This window comes from Anser anser (assembly GCF_964211835.1).
Source record: "Anser anser genome assembly, chromosome: 1".
In the NCBI taxonomy this organism is placed as follows: Eukaryota; Metazoa; Chordata; class Aves; order Anseriformes; family Anatidae; genus Anser; species Anser anser.
Window position 1 is genome coordinate 171,111,617 of NC_139720.1, and position 24,095 is coordinate 171,135,711.

At 37.9% G+C, this 24,095-nt stretch overlaps 1 protein-coding gene and 1 long non-coding RNA gene across 8 annotated transcripts in view; one reads left to right on the plus strand and one right to left on the minus strand.

Moving 5' to 3' along the window:
* Positions 1-1,409: 1,409 nt before the first annotated feature.
* On the minus strand, positions 1,410-14,980 carry LOC310891423. Of its 6 annotated transcripts, none has more exons than XR_014577567.1 (6): positions 14,840-14,980; positions 14,018-14,124; positions 13,266-13,363; positions 11,984-12,027; positions 10,567-10,679; positions 1,410-6,768 (listed from the first exon to the last, which is right to left on the minus strand). It is a non-coding gene; the product is annotated as an uncharacterized lncRNA (long non-coding RNA). The 6 variants fall into 6 exon arrangements; XR_014577568.1 differs by lacking the exon at positions 14,840-14,980 and adding an exon at positions 14,213-14,344; XR_014577571.1 differs by lacking the exon at positions 14,840-14,980 and adding an exon at positions 11,582-11,669 and having other exon boundaries at positions 14,018-14,154.
* The window catches only part of KLHL1 (kelch like family member 1), a gene marked incomplete at its 5' end in the record, with an annotated part of 250,391 nt that continues 241,136 nt past the window's right edge, over positions 14,841-24,095 (plus strand). For both annotated transcript variants that reach the window (XM_083819401.1, XM_083819402.1), the window contains one exon: positions 14,841-15,325. In XM_083819401.1, coding sequence (XP_083675527.1) covers positions 14,841-15,325 — 485 coding nt within the window. The remainder of the gene's footprint in view (positions 15,326-24,095) is intronic.

Here is a 24,095-nt window from a genome sequence, read left to right on the forward strand (position 1 = left end):
ACAACAAGCAAAGCATGACTGAGTATAGTGCCAATGCACTAGATATGGTAGCAATATACAAGTAAAATTTTTATTTAGGGTCAGAGTATTTAAGAAAAGGAATCAAAACCACAGTGATATCTGTGAGGTCTTATCTGAGACCTGAGGTCTTATACTTATCTGAAGTCCCTCAATATCATATATTACCAGTGGTGTTACTGGAAAAGTTTGCTGACTACAGATATGGCAGAAAGAAATGCACAGAAGTGATGGGCACTTAATCTCTGTTTCTTTTATACTGCTTTTATCATTGACATTTTGGTACTTCTGGTTACCTGTGTTAAAAGTATTATAAGTGTCCATACTTAAAATAAGTTTTGATGGGCATGAAGGTTGGCTTTAAATAGCTGCAAAGTTACGTAAAACGTGGAGTCTTAGGACTGCAAGACAATGTTGAGGCTGCTGGCTAGACCCAGCCCTGAGACTAAGTTAATTGAGTATGACATGACATGACATGGCATGACATGACATGAGAAATTGCTGGATTTGACAGGTAACAGTGTGAGAAGATGACATAAATTAGAGACAGCACCAAGAGGCATGGCAGGTATGTACAGGTGGTTAAGGGAGAGTTATCTGAGAACGCCACAGGTAATTGGAAGTATTGGGAACCTTTGGGATGGTAGGTAGTACATAAGCCAGCAGTGGCTAGGCAGACATGTCAATAATAACCTACAAGGCTGAGGTTATGTTGGTAATGGTAGCAGAAATATCCAATTTGGATGAGGATAAAACTGGGACCAACAAGGAAAAAAAAAAAAGTAATTAAAGGCTGCTGGGATGAGCAAGGTCTGAGAAAGGGAGATAAAAGGTAGCATAAAGGAAGGTCAAGATAAAGAAAAAAAGCAGTGTAAAGTATGCTAATCTTGAGACCAGTGCTGCCTGGGGATACCTGCTGGGAAGTCCTGCACTTGATCACTGTAGCCTAAATCTGGACCATAGACAAAGCCTGTCACGCTGAGCATAACACAGGACTCAACCCTAGAGGCAGGATGGCTTGGGCAGAATTCTCTTATGTGTCTTATACGAACATACCTGGACAGGTAAATCAGTGGTATCTCCAGGATAGGTCTTGCTTCTGACAGCGTCTGCACCTGCCCCTCATTGCTAACAAGATTAACATTTTGACACAAACCTTGTCATGTAATTCATGCAAGTCAGATTTCAGTTTTTTAGCAACTTATGTAATTCTTTATAAGGAAAAGACACTCACTAGAAAAGTGATATGAAAGTTTATTGATCCAGAGAGGTCAAATTAAGACCTTTCTCATATTATTCATGAAACTATTCATGAAATTCTTTTTTTTTTTTTTTTTTTTGATGGAGTCTCTGTGATCTATGTGTAGAACGTTCAATATGTAATGCTTACTTTGAAAAAATACAAATAAACCACAAAAAAATGTAATTTATTGAGCTGAGAGTCAAATGCTACACCAGTTGTAGAATCTATTGCTTCAAGAACGATAAATAATTATTACCTTCATCTTTACCATCAAGTAAACTTGAGAGCATAAAAATGTTCTGCATACCTGTTCTACCTCTGTGTATAAATCATATACTTTCTCTACATGTTTATGTACAGAAATGCTTATATCATAACTACCTGTCCTGGTTTTGGCTGGGATGAAGTTAATTTTCTTCACAGTAGCTGGTATGGTGCCTTGTTTTGGATTTAGGATTAGAATAATGCTGACAACACACTGATGTTTGTTGCAGAGTACTGCTTACAGACTTTTCAGCTCCTCACACTGCCCTGCCAGTAAGGAGGCTGGGGTTGCCCAAGGCGCTGGGAGGGGACAGAACCAGGACAGCTGGCCCAGACTGACCAAAGGGACATCCCATACCACATGTTGTCATGCTGAACAATAAAACTGGGGTGGCTGGCTGGGGTGTGGGTGGTGTTGCGCTGCTCAGGGGCAGACTGGGCATCTGTCAGTGGGTGGTGAGCAATTGCATTGTGCATTTCTTGCTTTGTATATTTGTTTATTATTATTTTCCCTTCCTTTTCTGTCCTATTAAACTGTCTTAATCTCAACCAACCAGCGTCTACATTTCTCCCCCCCAATTCTCTCCCCTGTCCCGCTGAGAGGCTGTTGGTGCTTAGCTACCTGCCAGGTTAAACCACACCACAGCCTATTCATCTCATTTTCCTTAGAATTCTACATTTGTTTCAACGGAAGACATTAAATTTATGGGGTAATATATGATTAATGCAAACAAGGAAGAACACAAACTTTCAGAAAGAAGTAACAGAATTCTACCCAAATAATTGAAATAAAATGAAAGTTCCCATCCTAGTTTCTTACAGGTCTATCCTTCTCTTTTAATATTACAAAGTTCAATGAAGAATTTGTTCCTGTAGGCCTTTAGCATATTCAATAATGAAAGAAAATAATTGAAAACATGAAATATGGAATATTTCGAATTTCATATAGTACAGTACAGAGGATAAAACAGGATACTGTGCGATCAAATTACAGCAAAATAATTATTGTAAGAAATAAAGAAGGAAGAAACAACATGAAGGCAGATTAAAAGAAAAAAATCACTTGGGATATATAAATTCCTTATAAACTTACTAAAAAAAAAAAAAAAAAAAGGAAGACCTGGATTTACATGTAAATTGCTATGTTTTTTTCAACATATTCCATCAAATTTTGGGTTTTGCATTTTTGTTCTTATCAGCAGAAATATCCTAAATAATTTATGTTCAAACAAATGTTCAAACAAGCATAACCATCATAAATTCCACTGCCATTTGTTGGGCTTTCAGCTCCAAAACTCTTCCATGAAGATGCCTAATTAACTCACATATGTCTTGATCAATGTTAGCTCAAACAGATGACACTTTCAGGCAGGTCCTTTTCTTCTGAGTTGTTATTTTATATTCCTACTTTATTTAGGATTTCCAGCTATCAGAACTCTCACTGTTGTGGGTAGGAGTCTTTATTTTCAGATATGTGATACATTTATATATATTGTAAATTCAAGTAAGATACTAAAATCAACATTAAAAATTAAATATTGAACCTGGATAACTAAGACACGTGTTGCTGTACCGAGGCTTGTAATTTTATACATTTTTTTGGGAGGGGGGTGTCTTATCAATTGGTTTGAAATGGAAAACATGAGGCAAATCCAATGCATTACTTCCCATGCTATTTATGGGAATAAAAATGAATGCCATTTTGGGGTGTTTTCCAAGAGATGCTTATTGCCAAATGTTAATGAATACTAATTTATATTTAATCAGTACAGTATTTCACATAAATTCCAATTAACTGAAATACATTTTTTCTATTGCCAAGAGATAAGTGGTCTACAACAAAGTTTAAATTATATCTGAAATTCATATTTGATTTTAATGCACATTTTACTAAGTATTAAGAGGTATATGAGCCAGTTTATTCAAGAGTGACCTACTGCCTATTTAACAAAGATATTTAATTTATCATTAATTGTTATGTGCTTTATGTGTTTAGGAAACCAGTACCAAAATTCTCTGGTAGTCTCTTGGGAATGTGAGTGGGTAGCTATCTTTAAAGACACTAATATAAATCATCACAAATCAAAAATCTACATTCAATCAAAAAATCAAAAATCTACATTTATTGCTGAGTAGTTAAATTCCAATTTTGTTTTGGGAAACAAGTTATTTCTCTCCAAATTTAGAAATTATACCATTGTTAAGAAATCAAGCTTTCAGAAATCACTGAAGACAGCTTTCATGTAAATATACATGAAAAAAAGATGAAGAAATCTCATGTTAGCATTATCTTTGAAAGCATGAAGAGAATAGATGATCTTCCAGAAGATTAGAAAAGAGCAAACATACTCATTATTTTTTAAAAGGGAGGGAAAATGCCACAGTTATCTAACTCCAGTTGAGGAAAAATATCTTGATAAAATAAAAAGGTGTTTATTGTCAGCCAAGAAATCATGCTGTAACAACAAAACTTCCTTCAGCAGGATACCACATTTCATGAGTATGGTTGAAATAATGACTGTTTCAGATCATACCTGGTACTATTCTATGTACTATTAAATGAGCTAGAAATTTATAGTGAAGGAAAAAAACAAAGAAACAAACAAAAAACTGTTGCAAGGTGAGTGTATAAATAGTTGGAAAACTGTACTCAGCTGTTATTATAATGAATCAAGAATAAATGCTGAGCACTGTGTTTTTTTTAACTTCAATACTGTTCAATATATTTACCATTTTAGACCAGACCAGACCAGACCAGACCAGACCAGACCAGACCAGACCAGACTAGACTAGACTAGAATAGTTCAATTGGAAGGGACTTTCAAAGATCATCCAGTTTAACTGCACAGAAAGTAAAGGTACACCATTCAATTTGCAGATCACTTCAGATTATTCTAGGCTTTGGAGACTACATTAAAATTCAAATGATCTTGAGAATATGAAGTTGTTTATCTTCAAAAAACAAAAACAAATACAAAACAAAAAAAAGCTGACAGGAATGCCCTTGTAGCTTTAAATATTATTAAATGAAAGATTGTTTAACCTCCATTTAAAAACTGCAGCCTGATTGTCAAACAGAATATGCAAAACTTTGTGGCAAATAAGACAATTATTCAAACGGTTACCAAACAAAATGATTCTATCAGTTAGAACTTTCTTCAGTTCAAAGGCCTCTCCCCTCATCAGAAACAGCAAAATTCCTTTTCTGTAGGTTTCTTCCTACTGAAGTTCAAGCATGTCTATATATAGAGAGATATAGAAGTAACTCCTATTGGACAGTTGGACACACAGTCTGGCCATCACAGAAGTCTTGTTACTTATACATCCTTATTAGTTATATGTTGTAATCCAACTGTCAAACTCAATTTATACAGCACTTCTCCGTTTTACATATACATTTAATTTACATATAGCCAGATATAGCTGTTATAAATTACTAGAATAAATTATTTAGGCAAATTGTAGACTTGCTATCATAAGCATTTTTTAAAAAAGCAGACAAGCATGTCAAAAATAGTTGTAGCTAATTCAGCTTTGAGGAGAAAAGCTTAGACTCATCTTTATGCTCATCTCTACTCTATAATTCTACAGTGTCATTTATGTATAATTTTACTGATAAGTCACTATGTCAAAATATGAAGTTAAAGCATATTCACTATGACAGAAATTATGGTCTCATGACACTGAAATCTATGACATTATCAGAGGATAAAAGATTGTGGCCAAAGGGTTAAAAAATGTAGTGTAGTTAATTAGGTAAAATCAAAGAAATCACAGTAGGAAAGCCATTCTGCATACAAGAACAATTATAACTATGTGAAACTTCAACATATAATACTATATGGTAAAATATTTAAAAAACAAATGGTGTCCATACAGTTATTGCTTTTGTATTTTATGGTAGAAAGGGGAAATTTGAAGCACTCTGAACTTCAATTTTAACACTTATCATAGAATTTGGACAGAAGACTATGTTTTTAAGTTGTTCAAGCAATTATAATCTCATTTGAATTGCAAAATATTTTACATGGGAAAAAAAAATGCAGACAGAGAATCACAGAATAGCTGTGGTTGGAAGGGACATGATGACTCCGGAGGTCATCTAGTCCAACCCCCCTGGTCAAGCAGGTACAAGCTTGCCCAGAACCATCTCCAGATATCTTTTGAATTTCTCTCAGGAGTGATATACAGTTCAAATGAAAGAATGAATAAGTAGATTTAAATATATATATATATTTAAAATATCTGATTTTTTAATTTGGTGAGACACTGGAAAGAGCACATATAAATATAATTAAAAAAATAATAATCTCACACCCTTCCTTTTCAAAAGGAAGGGCAATAGAAATATACAAAAGTTTACTCTGCTCCTAAATGCTGAAGAATTCCTTTAAAGAAATAAAATAATTTCACAGGAAATATTGTAACTTCTTGCTGAAGTTTTGAACAAGTTATTTGACTATGGTATTCCAAGACACAACACAATGATATGCAAAGCAAATAAAGACTTCAGTGTCATTAACAGTTACTTAGAAATTAAAATAGCATTCAGAGATTCAGTATTGCTATATACGAATTTCTTTGTTAGGTTTCTCACAACTAAAGATTCTTCTAGTTGATCATGAAGTCAGAAGCTGCCCGACCATCCTCCATATCTGGAGAACAACAGAGGCGATGACTGTGGTCTGTAATGTCAAAATTCTACTTATTTTACGAATGTAACAAGGCATTTGGCACAAGAATCTCAGTTGCAACTAGAAATGTTATTTATTGTGGGGAAAAAACATAACTTCCTAAACTGGAAGTATACAGTTTTTCACAGTCTACAAAGCCATCTACTGAGAACAGAAAATAAGAGAAGTATTGATGTACTGGAAGGTACTGGAAGTCCGATGCTAAATAACACCCCAAGCAACAGAAGACACCTCTATGAGGACAGGGTCCTTACATGAGACACACCTGAAAACAGAGAAATGATTCTCTTCTGAGTGCATATATCCATAAGTGATGAAAGCAGTACGGACAGGAATCTTTACCCAAAGGGCAATGAGACTATGAGTTAGAGAAAAAGTGATAGACATGATCATCCTATGTTGTTTGTTTTAATACTCAGTCTCAGTAACATTCATTTAAAGAGCAACATGATTTATTCCTTAATTCTGTGCGAATGAGATGTAGAGAAATTTCTAGATTATTTTATCTTGATACAGTTTCATAACAGAACTTTTGCTTCTACTTTTCAACTGCAAAGTAAAAAAAAAAAAATAATGTTAAAATAATTTAATTGCTGTTCTGTACTTCAAGCTGTTTTATTGTATGCTGCAGGAGGAAAATATTCATTTAGAAATACATAAAAAAAAACAACACTCAAATCAGTATTGTGTTCGTCACATTATTTCTAAAATAGCAAAACTTTAATATACAAATATAAGATTACTACATTTGTTACCACTAGTGTTAATCTGAACAATGGTACGTTATTTATTTATTCCTCAAAATTAAACTGTTTATATGCAATATAGTACAGTTCATATTTTCTACTTTCCACTTACCCACTTTCCTACTGATTACAAAAAATTGTCATTTAGAAGGTAAATAATATTATCAGACAAGATTCTTAAAATTAAAATCATCTGATTCCCTGTTATTTAGAGAAAATATTTTGATTTTTAAAATTACATTCTATGGGGACAGTATGTATTCCTATTAAATAAAGCAAGGAATAAATTTATGAGTCAGATTATGAAAAGAAACACTCCTTTTAAAATAATCCAGCCACAGAGTGACATTACAAAATACCTACTATGAATTGTGGGTGAATATCAAAAAAACGTGCTTATTATTCAACTCAACCAACCAAAATTTTTCTTCATATTCAGCGACTCTCCTGTATTCACTTTACATCCCAATGTCTTCTGACATTGATTAAGATTGCTGCTTATTCAGATGCTGGAGAAGGCCATATCAACTTGTAAAGTTACTCAAAAGATAACTTCTTTGATGATGTGGTATTATAAATCTGCTTTTACCTTACTGCTTTTCATTCTTAAGAGAACTCTAGAAATTGTTTAGAAATTTTCTGTCAAATATTAAAAAGTTTTCAAGGGTGAAACACCTCTGAAAACATATATATATGTATATGTTTTTTTTTTTTTTTCCTTCAAAGGAACCTGTAAGCTGAAATATAAGTATCATAAGGTCATATCTAAAACAGTAAATAAAATGTCCTAGTGCCTGTTCTCTGCTCTCCTCAGGCTCTGGGACTCAGGCCAAACGGCATGGCACAATTTACATCCATATGGCTAAATGCTCTTATCCTCTAAAACAGTGGCTATTTCCAATGTGCCTACTGAGCATGTTTCTTGATTTATGCTAATTCCTGAACTAGTTTCTGAGAATGCTAGTTTGTACAATCCAAAACCACTTTAGTGACTCTGATAATGCTTATCAGTATTGACCATCTTATACCAGCTCCATTGACTCTGCTAAATCTAATTAATTCTAATTTAATTTACTAATATATGTGTAGTGGTAAATTTATAGATTTTTTTTTTTATAGACTATTTTACAATCTCCATTGTTATTATTATCTAATATATAATTTGACAGAAGCTTTTACTGCAGATTAATAAATGTTAAATAAAAGAACACCAAGAAACTGAATATTTTTTGAACAGAACATGAAAGCAAGACAGCTCTGAGAAGGTTCTGAGTCACAGAAGGAACAAGAAAAAAGAAAAAAGGGAAAAAAAAAAAAAAAAAGACAGCACCTGTTATTGAGTCTAGCTAAGAAAAAGTATCCTTTCTTTGCATCACCAGAATTTCCATGGATAGAATAATCATTCACAGAAGCACTGCCAAAAGTGTTTAAATCAAAACAAAACAACATAGTGATTTTAGTAAGATACTGAAATGCTGTCACCTAAAATTGATTATAACAGCTTCCATGTGGATTAGCAAATGTTACAAATGAATGGCTTCCAAATGGTGGAATATGGCATAGCCACACAAACATGTGCACTTCCAAAACTGTACTAGATCTAGTTCCACTATTTCTCTTGAACATTATTTTGGAAAGTAAGCGTTGACAAATTTTTCAAATAAGGGTCATCTATAGCCGTCATGGGAACTGTTGGTATAAAGGAATTATGCATTTCTTGAGATAAGTGACAATTATTGCAAATGGAGAAGTTGTGGGAACTGATTTTGGAATTAGAATAAAAATCTTATTTTTTTTTTAATTTGCTTAAAGACAGTGCATATTACTATTCTAAGATTAAAAACTATTTCTCTGGTTTTATAATTTTATGTTCTCTATCTTTAGTTTACTTATGAATCTTTATCATTGACAAATCATGTAGCATTTACTCTTCTTAAGTGAAATTCTCTGAACATTTAAAAACTGCTTTAGGGCATGTTTATACAACTGCTTGTGATCACAATGAAATGGTTTAAAAAGTGACTGTCCTTCAAACTGGTAACTGACTGTGCTCTTCTAGGCTCCTGCAATGCAGAATAAAATGTGTTTATTTAAGTCACCACTGGGAGCAATTAATCCATCATTATTTTACCCAGCATTACTAAGAAGGCAGTAAGTAACAACTTTGGAGAAGTAATTTTTGTTATTCCCTAAAATAAATGTAGTTAGTTATGTGACCACAATTACCCGTACTGTTCTAACTCACTGTTAATTTTGAGAAATAATATGACTTAACCTTTTAACTTATGTAAAAACAAACATTCTCAAAAGTGAAATCTCAGCTGAAGACCCACTAGAGAAAAAAAATGAAATAAATACAGAAGAGTTGCCAAGTAAGTTTTAGTTTAGTGTTAGTCTGGCTTTGTTATTCCATCCTTGCCATTAGAAAACAATCATAGTTACTAAGTGTGGCTATCTTGCCTTGCTTTAGTCATTTCTGTAGACCTCTCAAAGGAGGTTGTTAGGAGGTAGAGGTCAGTCTCTTCTCCCAAGGACCAAGTGATAAGAAGTAATGGTCTTAAGTTGTACCAGGGGAGGCTTAGGTTGGATACTAGGAAAAAAATTCTCCACTGAAAGTGTTGTGAAGCATTGGAACAGGCTTCCCAGGAAAATGGGTTAGTTACCATCTCTGGATGTATTTAAAAGTCAGGTATATGCAGTGCATAGGGACATGGTTTATGACAGACTTGCCAGTGCTAGGTTAAAGATTGGACTTGATCTTAGAAGTCTTTTCCAACCTAAATGATTCTATGATTCTATTCTATATTTACGGTATTTTGAGAGGAAAATCAGATCAACAACTTGAAACTCCACTTCTTGACAATGTATATGTATGCTATTTACAAAATAACTGTTTCATCTTTCCCCGATTTCATATTTTACTTACCTGTACAATATATCTACATTTGAGAAAGGACAGAAGTATATATGACAGAACTTTAAAGACTAAGTCAAATGCATTCTTTATTTTTTTATCACATAATACACTGCCACTTTCTTCAGTAAGTTTTGATCTCTCAATGGATGTCCTGTCCCATCAATTTCTTTCTCTACTCTTTTGTGTATTCTATAGATCTGTTTCACAGCATCTTTTAACACCCTCAAATTTTTGCTCCTGAATGCATGCTTAACCACCTACAAAATCACTGTCTTTATAACTGAAGTACATGTCCATTCATTCATGCAAGAATTCTCACATTCAAGTGAGAATTGTTTTAAAATCATTCATTCTATTATCATCCCTATTCTAAGCACACTGATGTCTCCTCTTTCTTCTCCTGCTTTTGTTCAGCAAGATTTAGCGTCTTCTGGATTAAAAATACATGACAAGTTAAAATTAAATGACAAAATTACCTTTAATACTTTTAGTTTGCTGACAGGCATATCCCTTCTCTTATTAATAACGCCTTCTCTTGCTAGTAATGATTGGTCCACAGTAACATGAATGCTCATCACCTTCAGATTCACTTGCTATATGTCATTGGACTTTATGTGAATGTAATGTGGAGATACACATATAATATGACTATTCATAGCTCTAAGGGTACTGTTAGCAAATTACCTTGTATGCTGTTTCTTCTTCAATTAATGCAACTACAATTTATCTTTATTTCTGATCTACTAATTCTCCTTGGGGTACAGGGTAAAACATGTAAACAGTTTAATGTAAAACATCTGAAAAACAAAAAAAAAAAACAAGTTTTGCAATGGGAAGAAGAAGAAAAAAAAAATAAAGAGGGTTAATCAAATCTGACCAGTTTGGACACCTACTACAAGGTCCTCTTCATTGGAAGTGCTCTTTATTGCTTGGAAAATTTATTAAAAGAATGTATACCTCTAGGCCATTTTTCATACAAAGAATGAACATGAAACTATGAAACTTTTTTTATTTTTTTAAGGACATAGCTATGTGAAACTAATTCATTTGCAGACCGTTGGAAACACAAAAAGAAAGTGTCAGGAATCTGACTCCTAAAAAGAGACCGTGAGATTAACTACTTTTATATCTTTACTTAACTAACAGAAAAAGAGCCATGAGCACTTTCAAGCAAAGTTTCTATACTTATTCAAGCTTTGCATGGTTATTAATCTGGGGAAACTGCAAGAGGTGAGGAGTTCAGAAACATGTTGCTCAATGAACAAAAATACAATGCAATACAGTATGCTCTAGTCTGCAACAGACATGTGACAGTTTACCCAAGTTTATTATTATCTGGGCTACATTTCATGGTTTGCCGCCTTTGGTAAGGATGAAAGTCTATAAGGCATCAAAATATTTCCCTTCAGCAACTTAGAGATGTGTATTTTCACAAGTCTGTTCATATGTTCACGCCAACACCATATAAGTAGTCTGACATCATTGACTAATAAATTAATGATTTAATTATTATTCTTTGTATTGTATATTGAATGTGAGCAAGGTCCCTAAAACTCCAACAGAGAATACCTTTTATTTTTCCTGCATGGAGGAGAAAGGTTACACCTTACCACAATAAGTCTAGACAACCTATACAGTTAAGTTAATGATTTTACATAACAGAAGTTTCAACTGAAACTTAAAAGACATTTGTCTTCACCTTGTCATGCCTCAAATATGTCCTTCCCCTCACTGGCATATGTCAAAAGTGTTTTCAGGGAAACATGAAGAAAAGAAATTCTGAAAAACTAAGTAAAAGAGTTTCATCTTTTTAAGTCATGTTAAGGAAACCTATTTATTAATGTATTATATGTAGTGACAACAGATACTTCTCTAGTGTAGTTTCTTCGTGGTCTAGCTCTTGTTTAGTGTACATCAACAAAATACTTTCTTTATACTTATGAATGTGATCTGAATAAGAAGATTAAAGATCTTTCCAGATTTCTGTTTATGATAGTGTTCATACATCTTCACACATGAAATAAACTGTAAGATGCTTGTAAAAAAGCAGGTGTACATACCAAATTAATGTATCTCTTAGCTGCAAAAAATGTTTACGTACCAGAACATGAAAGAATCGAGTAATGTAACAATGCATATCAAAACCTACAAATACACCAAAGAGTTGAGAATGTAATTATTAAAAACAATAATAATCCAAGACAATTTCAGTTACTGACATAATTGAAATAACAAAGTCTGAATAACAACCTAAAATATTTTTTACTTTTTTTCTTCATAATTGTTTTCTAGTTTGTACCAGAAAGCTGATAAAAAACTCAATCACTTTGTTGGATGATACTTTAATATATTCATTGAGTGACCTCTGAAGTATACGTAGAAAAAAAATGTTACAATGAATTACTATTTATAATATCTAGATAACAGAAATAAAGACATAAAATCTATGCAATGTAGTTTAGATGAAAATAAATAAAAATCTGTCAACTGTTCACATCAAATTATCAACTAACATACTAATTTAGAATTTAAAATGTCTAAGATTTACAATAAAGCAAGGAAAATATGCAATCCTCCTCAGAATATTTCTGAACTTCCCTAATCAATTAAAAGGTATTAGATATATGCTATCTATGTATTCACTGAGTAAAACTATTTTACATGTTAATATTCCCACCTTTTAGAGCTCGTAAACAGGCATTAAGTAACCAGGACTCATTATGGATGATTTCACATGCATTTTCATAAGAGGGGCATTTCTAAAGTCTCTGAAATGATGAAAGTCGTCTGTCCTATTCTAGATTAAAATTTTTATGCTTTTCTTCCCACTGCTCTCCCAAGCAGTACATATTCACTCAGATCGGTTCTTGGATAAAAGTGAACCATCTCTTCTCTTTGCTTTAGAAGAATTTTTGTCTTTTTTTTTTTTTTTTTTTTTTTTTTTTTTTTTTTTTAGCACTGAATACTGAGAGCAGAACCAAGGCACTAAAGAGTTTGCAGTCCAGCTGTTGTGGCATAAATCAATATTTAAAATACACAGTGGCAATTTTTCTTCCCTTGAAAGCAGGACTTTGTGTCCTGAATTTCTTGTTCTGTTAAATACAGACCTTAATCAAAGTTGAAACAGTAACCCTAATATTGGTTTGTAACTAGAAGCACAGCTTCTGTGATAAACTAAATAAAACAGTAATAAAATTGTTACTTAATGTTTGACTTCTCTGTTTCTCTGGAGGATTTTTAAAGCTGTAGTGTTTTACGAATGAGGAATTAAAACATTCCAGTTTGAGGAAAAGAATTCTTTCAACTTTTTTTTCTTGAATTCACAGAAAGCTATTACTAATAAACAAACAAACAAATAAATAAATAAATAATGGATAACTCACAAGTACATGGATGAAGCAGACCAAAGCAGAGTACCTTGAGGAGAATATATATATTTTTTTCATCACTTTCCCAGGGGTAAATCTTCTTCTTCACTTTCCTAAGGATAAATCTTCTTTTAAAATGCTACTTTCTAAGGTACAGGTGTATTGCAGGCATTCTGTACATCTTCTTATTGCTGGCAACATTGCTGGCATCGTGATTCATATGCTAGCAGCTGATGATATGCAGTTCAGTTTTACCCTTATATCCCCCTCTCCCACATTTCACCATGAAGCTTTTAATTCTGTAATTATGTCCCAGATGCACAGCATACTTTGCGATATCCGTCCCAAGTGGGCAGATGTTCCTAAGCAGATTTCTCTGTTGTGAAGGAACCTCCCTTGGGTTTAACACTGTCAGACTGCATTAAGAGCATATATAAAAGGTAAGAAGCAGATGTGTAGTGCTATTTCTGTTTCAGGCACCATCACCCTAGCCAATGTTTTCTACTGGTGAAGTAACACTGAGCCAACAGGCTAATGAATGGAGCCTACAGAATAAATTGTTAACCTGTAACCTCATCCAGTCAGCATGCAGTCCATTAAGTTTGTACTCCTATGATTCATGCTTTTGTGTCTACTGCTGCTGCTTCATTTGTTTCCCTTTATTTTTTCTCCCAGTATTATATAGTGGACTCAGAACCAAAATAACAAGCTTCTGGGGAGAGGAGAGCAGGAGGCTATGACAGACAATTAGTGACCTGCCAACTTACTTGCATGAGGAAGACTGAAGCATCTTTTTCCCTCTGTCTCCTCACACTGATGGCCCCAGAGCACATCTGCGTCACATGCAGGGGAGGGGGCGGCTTGGTGAGAGGCGCTGAGACAGATAGAAAATTGTACAGTGAGGACCTTGACAGCCTCACAGGCATTTTTTTTAATTATTATTTTTCCCCCCTCCTACGTACAGCGTATATAAAGGAGCCCTGCTTTCACCCCGTGCCAGCTCTCGGCTTTACTATCGCAGATAGCCACAGGCATGGGACTCCCGTGAGAAATGGGATGGGGAGGCGGGACGTGGAGAGAGGCTTCCAGCTGACTTCTTCTCCAGCGGCACTCGGTCACGGCGCTCCAAGAGCCAAAGGGAGAGCCACCTGCCTCCCGGAGCGGCTGCTGCCTCTGGTCCTCTCCGGGCTGTAGCTTGGCTCGCTCCCCCGTTAATCAGATCAGCGCTCCTTTGCAGCCTCTCTCACCCGCAAGTGCCTGTCTCCCCTGAGAGGTGTCTCTCATTCCTGCCTCTCTCCCCTCCCCTTTCCACCGATCGCCGTGCAAATTCTCGTCAGCTCCCTTTCTCCTTCTCCCTTCCCTGCTGGTTGCCTCTCCCCTCCTCTCGGCTCTGTGCATCGCTCCCTCCATCCCTTCATCCCTCCCTCCATCCTCCCTCTTCCTCTCCGCGCTGCCTGTGTGCGCGCATCTCCCTCCTCCGGCCGCCCACCACCACCCCTCGCCCTGCAGGCGCAGCGCTGCCCGGAGAAGCCTCCGATCCTCCGCCGCCTCCTGGCCCTGCCCGGCCGCCCCGAGTCCCTCCTCGGCACCATGTCCGGCTCCGGCAGGAAAGACTTCGACGTGAAGCACATCCTGCGCCTCCGCTGGAAACTGTTCAGCCACCCCTCGCCGGCGGGCGGCCCGGCGGGGGGCGGCTGCCTGCCGCCCGACAGCAGCTTCGAGCACTGGGGGCCGAGCCAGAGCCGCCTGCTGAAGAGCCAGGAGAGGGGCAGCAGCGCTTTCTGGAAGAAATCCCCCTCCTCAGCCTCCTACACCGCCGCCGGGCCGCCCAACGGGACGCCGCGGCCGGGCGGGGGGCATGGGCCGGGTCCGGGTCCTCCTCCGCCGCCGCCCCGCACCGTCTTCTACGTGGAGTCCCTGGAGGAGGAAGAGGAGGAGGAGGCGGAGGCGGCGCCCGGCGGGATGGAGGTCGCCCGGGAGCCCGAGAAGCCCCCGGCGCCGGCGGAGCGGGAGGAGGCGCCGGGGGGATGCGCGGATGGCGGCAGCCGGGCAACAGGTGACGGAGGAGGGCGCAGGTAGGGGCTGCGCGGCCGCGGTTTGGAGGGTGAAAGGTGGGGGGGTGGCTTGTCCTCTGCCCGATTGGGGGCGGCCGGTGCCGTCCGGGAGCATTGATGGGGCCGCGGGCGCACGGAGGAAAGTTTGGGTTGTTGGAGGAGGGTGGTCGGAGCCGGGGGAGGAGGGTTCCTGGGCTTCCAAAGGCAGGGTTTTGGGGGCTGGGGGGCTGTGTGATGGGGAGGGAGGGCGGACCGAGGATTTCTCATGTGCCAAGGGTGCTTCGGGGAACGGGACAGCGCCCCGAGCCCCGGGGATGGTGAGCTCTCGGCACCCAACTTTCTCAGAAGTTCCGGGGAATGGTAGCGCCAGGTACCGAGATGTCAGGGTGCTGAGATGTCAGGGAACAGCTGAGAAATTCAGCGAAATTGTGTCAGAGAAAAATGAGAATTTGAGTCATGAACCCAGTGACACCTGAGGAGACGTAAGAGCCAGCAAATCACATCCAGCGCCTGGTTGTTTCATATGGAAGTTCCTTGAATCTTGAGCTGCTTCGCCTTCTCGGTCCCCCTGCCCTCCTCAGCACAAAGAGAAATTAAAGTCAGCAGAAGAGGGAAATGTATCTCAGAGTTTCCAGAAATACTATAATACACATAATAATTCCTGAGGACAAGAAACTTTTCACTGGTTTAATTCTGCCTGCCCCCATCTCCCCATTGTCAAAATAATTTAAATTTCATTTAGCTTGTCAGTTTTTACTTTTCCTATGGGAAATAAACATGCAGTTGTATTTATAAACAGAAACGAGACACCTGGTATTCTTATGCCACAATTTATGTTCTTCTTATTGAAAGTAAAGTTTATTGTATCAAATACTTTATTAGGTAAAGAGACAACACCATGCATTTGTTTGGATTAACATAGCTGTACATATACATACATGTACATCCAACTTCACCTATGTTAAGTTTTTCTATAGACCAAAGTTGAGAAGTAGGGAATGTATTCTAAAGCATATATTCTTAATTGCTTTATCAGAGTAGTAAATTTCATAGAAACTACAGCATTTAAACAAATGTAGAATAGCTGATGATATTTCAAAATTTATATTTTAAAATAAAAAGTGACACTAGTTTTCGTAAACATTGGTAGTTATTCTAAACAAGAAGACAGATGCTGATATATGATTTAATATAAAGTTATCAAGATACACTATACAGACAGGTAAAAGAAAATTTTTCTTCAGGGTTTCTGAAAAGAATAGAAGAGGTTAAAAACTGGCACAAATATAATCTCAGTTTACAGATTTTATTTTGGGTGCATCACTGATCTAAGAGTCTTTGGAGATTGTTATACTGGCAGAAGCTTACTGAATTTAAATGGCACTACTTAATTTGGCCATAAGGGTTGACTTGCTAGAATGAATTTCCTCATCACATATGTACTTGATGATACTACATCTCCAATTTACTTTTACAGTTGTTGGTTTTTTATAGTCTGTTTCTTCCACACTTTTCATTCATTGGTGGCAAAACAACACATCTCATCATCTGTAGCTCCTAATCTTTTTGAAGTCATATGCTAAAATTTGTTTAAATTAAAAATAACGAAGATAACATTTTATTATTAATAAAAATGCCAGGTTTTGAAATATGAGAATATTTAGGATAGTTTACAGTTTGATACTTTCCTTTCTCTTTTTCCATCCAAGATCTTTTAGTTTACCTGTAGCAATTTTGAATGCTATGGCAAATACTGCAAAAATGTCAGTTCTGTACTTGAGTGTCCAGTATCTGATTACATAAAAGTTCAGTGGTCTAAACATCTTCTTATGCCCTAACAAGGGGCATCTCCATCATTCTGTAGAAATTAGTCTTTTTCATAAATAGTGCCAAATTTTTACTTCAATATGGCTATACATATATATATATACTATGTATAAACTGCAGTTCGGTTTTGAATGAGAGAAATTACCAAATGCACGAAGAGCCAAAATTTTTGAACTTCCAGCAAGTCTACAGACAAATATTTGCATTTTTGGTACAGTTAGTATAAAATCGTTAGCTCATGGCTCCCCTTGGTATTTTGTCCTGAACACATTTTACAACTACTTTATAACATTAGGACTGTTGGGAAAGCAGCATTTTTGTTTTGTGAAAACAGTGAGAATTCAACACCTAAATGTGTCATAGCATGGAACATATCCACAATATTTCAGACATGAGCAGGACGCCTCTGGGAGTATAGCAGTGGTAGTATATAACATGAGGAACAGGTCAACAAGAAGGCTTTGGTTTTATGCCTTGATGCCTTGGAATAATATATTTATTGCTACTTCTACTTTTAATAACTGTCTACAAGTGCAAATGCCTTTTTTGTTTTGTTTGGTTTTGTTTTTGTTTTTAATCTCCAGAAACGTTTTTCTGGTTGCTCCCCTCTGCTTGACGCAAGAATTCTGTACTGGAATCATTTTTTTTCAGCCTATCTCATGTGCAGAATCCTGTTTGGGGCTATTTGTGGATTGGTAGTTAGTTTATTTTCACATCTAAGATAAACAGCTGAATGATCTTGAATTCTGAATTTTACTTTTAATATTCTGGGAGATGTTACAGGGTAGCATGGTTGGGAAATAGCACACTGTAGTTTATTTATTTATTTGGGTACACTTCTAGAAAACATCCTGTCAGGCGGATTGTACAGATTCTATGCATAATGTGCAATCCACACAAGGTTATGTGGATTGTCCCATTGGCATTAAGACTTTATATCATTGTGCATTATATAAAGTACTGACATACATGGTCTACATTGTATATTGTATTTAAAAAGAAATGTTGTTTGAAATTGCTGGAAAGCTTACATATCAAATTGTTTCAGAGCTTGCATGTCAAATTTTAAAATGACTACAGTAGGTATCCAAGCATAGATTCTATTTTGATCTTAATTATATAAGAAAAAGCTGTCAGGAAAAAATAATCTGTACAATGGATTTGCAATTCAGATTTATAAATCAACCCAACAAAGCTTGGAAAATATGAGTGCAAATATTTCCTGTGTAGCCATGAGCTCCTATGTGTTTATAATGGAGTTTTTCCATGATCATGTTAGCTTTTTTCATGTAATCTATTAATCAATCCACAAGATGAATGGTACGCATTTAATACTCAAGTGGTCAGTATTTTCTGTCCTCCTTGCTCGGTGAATAGTAGGATACTTCGCTTACTTTACACTGTCCAAACCTTCTCTGTGATGACGTAATTACTCATGAGCCCTCAGTACTGTTCACAACACTTGGTATATGCCTCACAAACTGTTCATGGGTTTGTCTTTACTACCTCTTTATTTTACAGTGGGCAAGTGAAACATAGATAACAATAAAAACAAACAAAACCAAAACAAAGCAAGACCACCACCAACACCACCAACAAAAGCAGCCACAAAACAAAAACTTGAATTGCTGGCTTTAGAGCACATAACATTTTTCTCCTACTACTTTCTGTTTTCTCAGATGCACCCATAAATGATCAGCACTTCTGCAAACCAGTTCCAGATTTTTCTGACTGTCTGCAAGAGGAATGAGGAACACAGAATTCAATTAACATTTTGTTTGAGACAGCTGCAGGAAGGATATACTAGATAGGTCAAGCCCACATAAAACAATCACTGACAGTACAGAAGTCTTTCATAAAATGTACAGGTATTTGAAAATACAACTTCTGAGTGAAGGTGGCAAGTCTTCCCACTATTATATGCCATATAATAGCATGCTAAAAAGTAGGAATTGAAAGAGCTGATCTCTGTGCCCTCCTTACAAAGAAGAGTTTCAAACCCATATCTTGTTTCACTAGAAAAAGTCATGACGGAAGAGCATTTACAACTATTTCTGTTGAAACTGACAATGGGAAGTAAAGAATTCAGTATAAATTGGAGTCCAAAATGTTAAAGAGTGTAATTTTGTAAGTAATTTTGTAAATTAAACTTTAACTCTGCAATTCAAAGGCTGTTTACCAGTCTGTTTCACAACTATTTTTAAAATTAAATAGTTATTTAAGAAACAATAATAATGATCAAAGTATAATCAGAAACATAAACGTATATTTTTAGACTATGAAATCAAGATAAGCACTTCTTTTGTATCTTTCTTACTGACCCCACAAATCTCGCATGCTTTTCTCCTTTATTCTCTTCCACTTCCAAGACTAGCTCCATTTCTCTTAGCACCCTACAATCTTGTGGTTAGCATGTTGCTGTAGAAAGTTATGAGTTTGAAACCTGTCTGGGTAAAGAAGAATTTCAGTGCAGTTTTCTAATATCATGAGAAAATACTGTGATGATTGTATGAACTTTAGATAAAATCATCATCGGAGTTTACATTGTAATTACTCGATATACTACTGTACATGCATCTAAGTAAATGTATCTAAGTAAAGATACATCTAGATATGCAAATATCTATGCTTACAAAAAAGAGGGGAATCACACCTTCCTATTTCTTAGTCTATCCTATGAGCTGTCACACCTTTAGAATGTTCTTAACCAAAAATGGCAATGGCCATTGTGAGGTTCTGTCCACTTGGTATTCTTTAGATACCAAAATATTAACTGTGGATTCTACTGTGATAGCCATATCCTAGAATTAGATACTATAAATAGGTTAAAGGTTGGATTAGATGATCTTAGAGGTCTTTTCCAACCTGAATGATTTTATGATTCTATGATTCTTTGTTCAGCTTAGAGGAGGCTGAGGTTTAACTTAACTGCAAACTTAACTGCAACCTCGTGGCGGCCTACAGTTTCCTCACAAGGGGGAACGGAGGTGCAGTTGCTGTTCTCTTTGGCAACTAGTGACAGCTAGCTAGGGAACAGCATGAAGGTTTGTTAGGGGAGGTTCTGGTTGGATATTAGGAAATGGTTCTACACTAAGAGGGCGATTGAGCACTGTAACAGGCTCCCCAGGGAAGTAGTCATGGCGCCAAGGCTGACGGAGTTCAAGAAGCGTATGGACAACACTCTTAGACATATGCTTTAATTTTTATTTAGTCCTCTGTGGAGATGGAATTGAGGATCCTTGAGGAGCTGGATCCTTGAGGGTCCCTTCCTGCTCAGTATAATCTCTGATTCTATGAAAAATGTAATTTTATCCAATGCTTAAAGTACATAGACAATAACAACAACGATAACTGTCAAGTCTTGATTTCTAGTGTGTTTAGTGGGCCCATGTTTCAGAGCAGCACCCTTACATTTATTAGGTTGAGGGATATGCTCTTTATTAATGCTAAGAAAATCTAAGATTTAATTATATCTGTCCTTTTAGAATAGTTTGAATTTGCAATGTAGACTTCAGTTGATGTTCATTTTCTCAAATTTAATTGAACATTAAACATTTAAATTGAACACTCAAATCTGAATTAGTCACTGTAGACTACTGTTACACTCAATGAAGAAAAAATGGGCATGTCTGGATGACAATTCCTCTTATTCTAAAATGGACGTCTAAGAAAGAGATAAGATAAATCTGCGCTGACAGAATGAATTACTCAAACTTAGGTGTCACACTGACCCATTAGATACAGCAAATGGTACCATCAACTTGGCAGCAATTCAGGAAAAAGATCAGCAGAACATAGTAACAGTGGGAGCTGGAGAAGAAACAGGAATTGGAATTCTGTTAGAATTCCATTAAAACTGTCAAAGGAGCTGAGAAATGTTCTGAAGGATACTGACATATGAAGAGTAGGAAAGAGTGTCAGAGAAGAAGAACGAGAGGTCTGATGAGTTGTTAAGGAACTAGAGGACAATCAGACTTTATGAATTTTAATTGGACTGTGTGAAAGCATTTAGGAAGGAATACAAGAAAGAATGGACAGTTCTGTGGCACAGTAAGTAGCCTGGTGAGTAAACTAAAGAGGCAGATAAGATAAATCAGGAAAATCAAGTAGGACTATCTGCATAAATAACTCAGGACTTGATAAGACAGTCAGAAAAAGGTCAAGACTGTGCAAAGGAGAGTAAGGCTAGGATAAGATCTAGAACGAGTACAAATAAGTACAACAAAAATAGTTTAGAGAGGATAGAATAAATGGAAGTAAGTCTGGGAGTGACAAGAAGAAAAGTGTTGTCCATACGCTTCTTGAACTCCGTCAGCCTTGGCGCCATGACTACTTCCCTGGGGAGCCTGTTACAGTGCTCAATCGCCCTCTTAGTGTAGAACCATTTCCTAATATCCAACCAGAACCTCCCCTAACAAACCTTCATGCTGTTCCCTAGCTAGCTGTCACTAGTTGCCAAAGAGAACAGCAACTGCACCTCCGTTCCCCCTTGTGAGGAAACTGTAGGCCGCCACGAGGTTGCAGTTAAGTTTGCAGTTAAGTTAAACCTCAGCCTCCTCTAAGCTGAACAAAGAATCATAGAATCATAAAATCATTCAGGTTGGAAAAGACCTCTAAGATCATCTAATCCAACCTTTAACCTAGTACTGAAGTCCACCAGAAAACCGTGTTACTAAGTTCTAAATCTACACATTTCTTGAAGACCTCCAGGGATGGTGACTCAGCCACTTACCAGGGCACCCTACTGCAGTGCCGCACAACCCTTTCAGTAAAGAAATTGTTCCTAATATCCAACCTAAACCTTCCACAGCAAAACTTGAGGCCATTTCTCCTCATCTTATCACTTGATGCTTAGGAGAAGTGCCCAATCCCCACCTTGCTACAACAAAGCATAGACCCATTCAAGCCCTGAGCAGTCAGCTTCTTCAGGAGAATGCTGTAGGAAATGGTGTCAGAAGCCTTATTGAAGTCTAGGTAGAACATATCCAGAGCCTTTCCCTCATGCACTGAGCGTGTCACCTTGTTGAAGAAGATATAGTTCATCAAACAGGACCTGCTTTTCATAAACCCATGCTGACTGGACCTGATCACCTGGTTGTCCTGTAAGTACTGCATGATGGTACTCAATATAATCTGCTTCATTAGCTTCCCCAGCACCAAGGTCAGACTGACAGGCCTGTAGCTCTCCAGATCCTTGTAGTGGGTTTACATGGCAAGGTTTTGGTAGCAGGGGGCCATAGGGGTGGCCTCTGTGAGAAGGATCGAGAAGCTGCCCCATGTTTGGTAAGGGCCCCACTGCTGACCAGAGCTGAGCCAGTAAGTGATGTTGTTTTGTGCCTCTGTGAGAGCATATTTAAGTCAGGGAAAAAAAAAATGCTGTGCCACACAGCAGCTGGGAGCGTGAGAGGAGTGAGGAACAGCCTTGCAGGCGCCAAGGTCAGTGAAGAAGGAGGGGGAGAGGTGCTCCAGGTGCCGGAGCAGAAGTCCCCTGCGGCCTGTGGTGAGGACCATGGTGAAGCAGGCTGTTCCCCTGCAGCCCATGGAGTACCATGGTGGAGCAGGATTCCACGCTGCAGCCCATGGAGGAGACCACGGTGGAGCAGGTGGACCTGCACTGATGGAGGCTGTGGCCTGTGGAAGACCCCTGCTGGAGCAGATTCCGGGTCGGACCTGTAGCCCGTGTAGAGGAGACCACGTAGGAGCAGGTGACCTGGCAGGAGCTGCTGCCCGTGGGGGATCCAGGTTGGAGCAGTTTGCTCCTGAGGGATGGACCCTGTGGTACGGACCCATATCTGGAGCAGTTCTTGAAGAGCTGCTGCCTGTGGGCAGCCCACACCAGGTCAGTTCAGTAAGGACTGCATCCCGTGGGAGGGACCCCACAGCACAGGGGATGAGAGAGACCGAGAAGGAGTGGCGGAGAAGAAGCGCTATAGAATGACCAAAAACCCCATTCCCCTGTTCCCCTGCGCCACTCGGGGGGAGGAGGTGGAAGAGGGTGGATGGGGGGGAAGGTGCTTTTGGTTTCTTTCATTTGTTTCTCACTTCTCTAGCTTGTCAGTAATAGGTAATAAATCTTACTATTTCCCTACTCTGAGTCTGTTTTGCCCGTCACAATAATTACTGTGCGATCTTCTCGTCCTTATCTCAACCCTTGAGCCCTTTTCATCATATTTTCTCCCCGTTCCTCTTTGAGGAGGGGGAGTGAGAGAGCGGTTGTGGTGGAGCTCGGCCGCCCACCTGAGTAAAACCCCCACAGTCCTTCTGGCCCTTCTTGTGTCACATTTGCTAGCCATTAGTCGACTGGGACCTCCCCTGATAGCCAGAACTGCTCATAAATGAAGGAAAGTGGCTTGGCAAGCACTTCTGCCAGATCCATCAGTACTCCTGGGCCCATAGACTTGCATACATCTACGTGGTGTAGCAGGTCATTAACCATTTCTTCACGGATTATGAGGGCTTCATTCCGCTCCCTGACCCTATCTACCAGCTCAGGGGGCTGAGTACCCAGAGAACAACTGGTCTTGATGCAAAAGAGTGAGGCAAAGAAGGCTTTAAGTACCTTAGCCTTTTCCTCACTGTGTTTCCCCCCACATCCAGTAGAGGATGGAGATTTTTCTTAGTTCTCCTTCTCGTGTTTATGTATTTATAAAAACATTTTTAATGTTTTTAAACAGCAGTAGCCAGTTGGACTACTGATCTCCAGCTGGGATTTGACCCTTCTAATTTTCTCCCTGCACAGACTCACAACATCTTCGTAGTCCTCCTGAGTGACCCACCCTTTCTTCCAAAGGTCATAAACTCTGTTTTTCTTTCTGAGCTCTAGCTACAGCTCTCTCTTCAGCCAGGGCAGTCTTCTTCCGTGCTGGCTCATCTTTTGGCATGTGGGAGACCTGTGCCTTTAGGATTTCTTTCTTGAAGAGTGTCCAGCCTTCCTGGACTCTTTTTACCCTTCAAGACTGCTTCT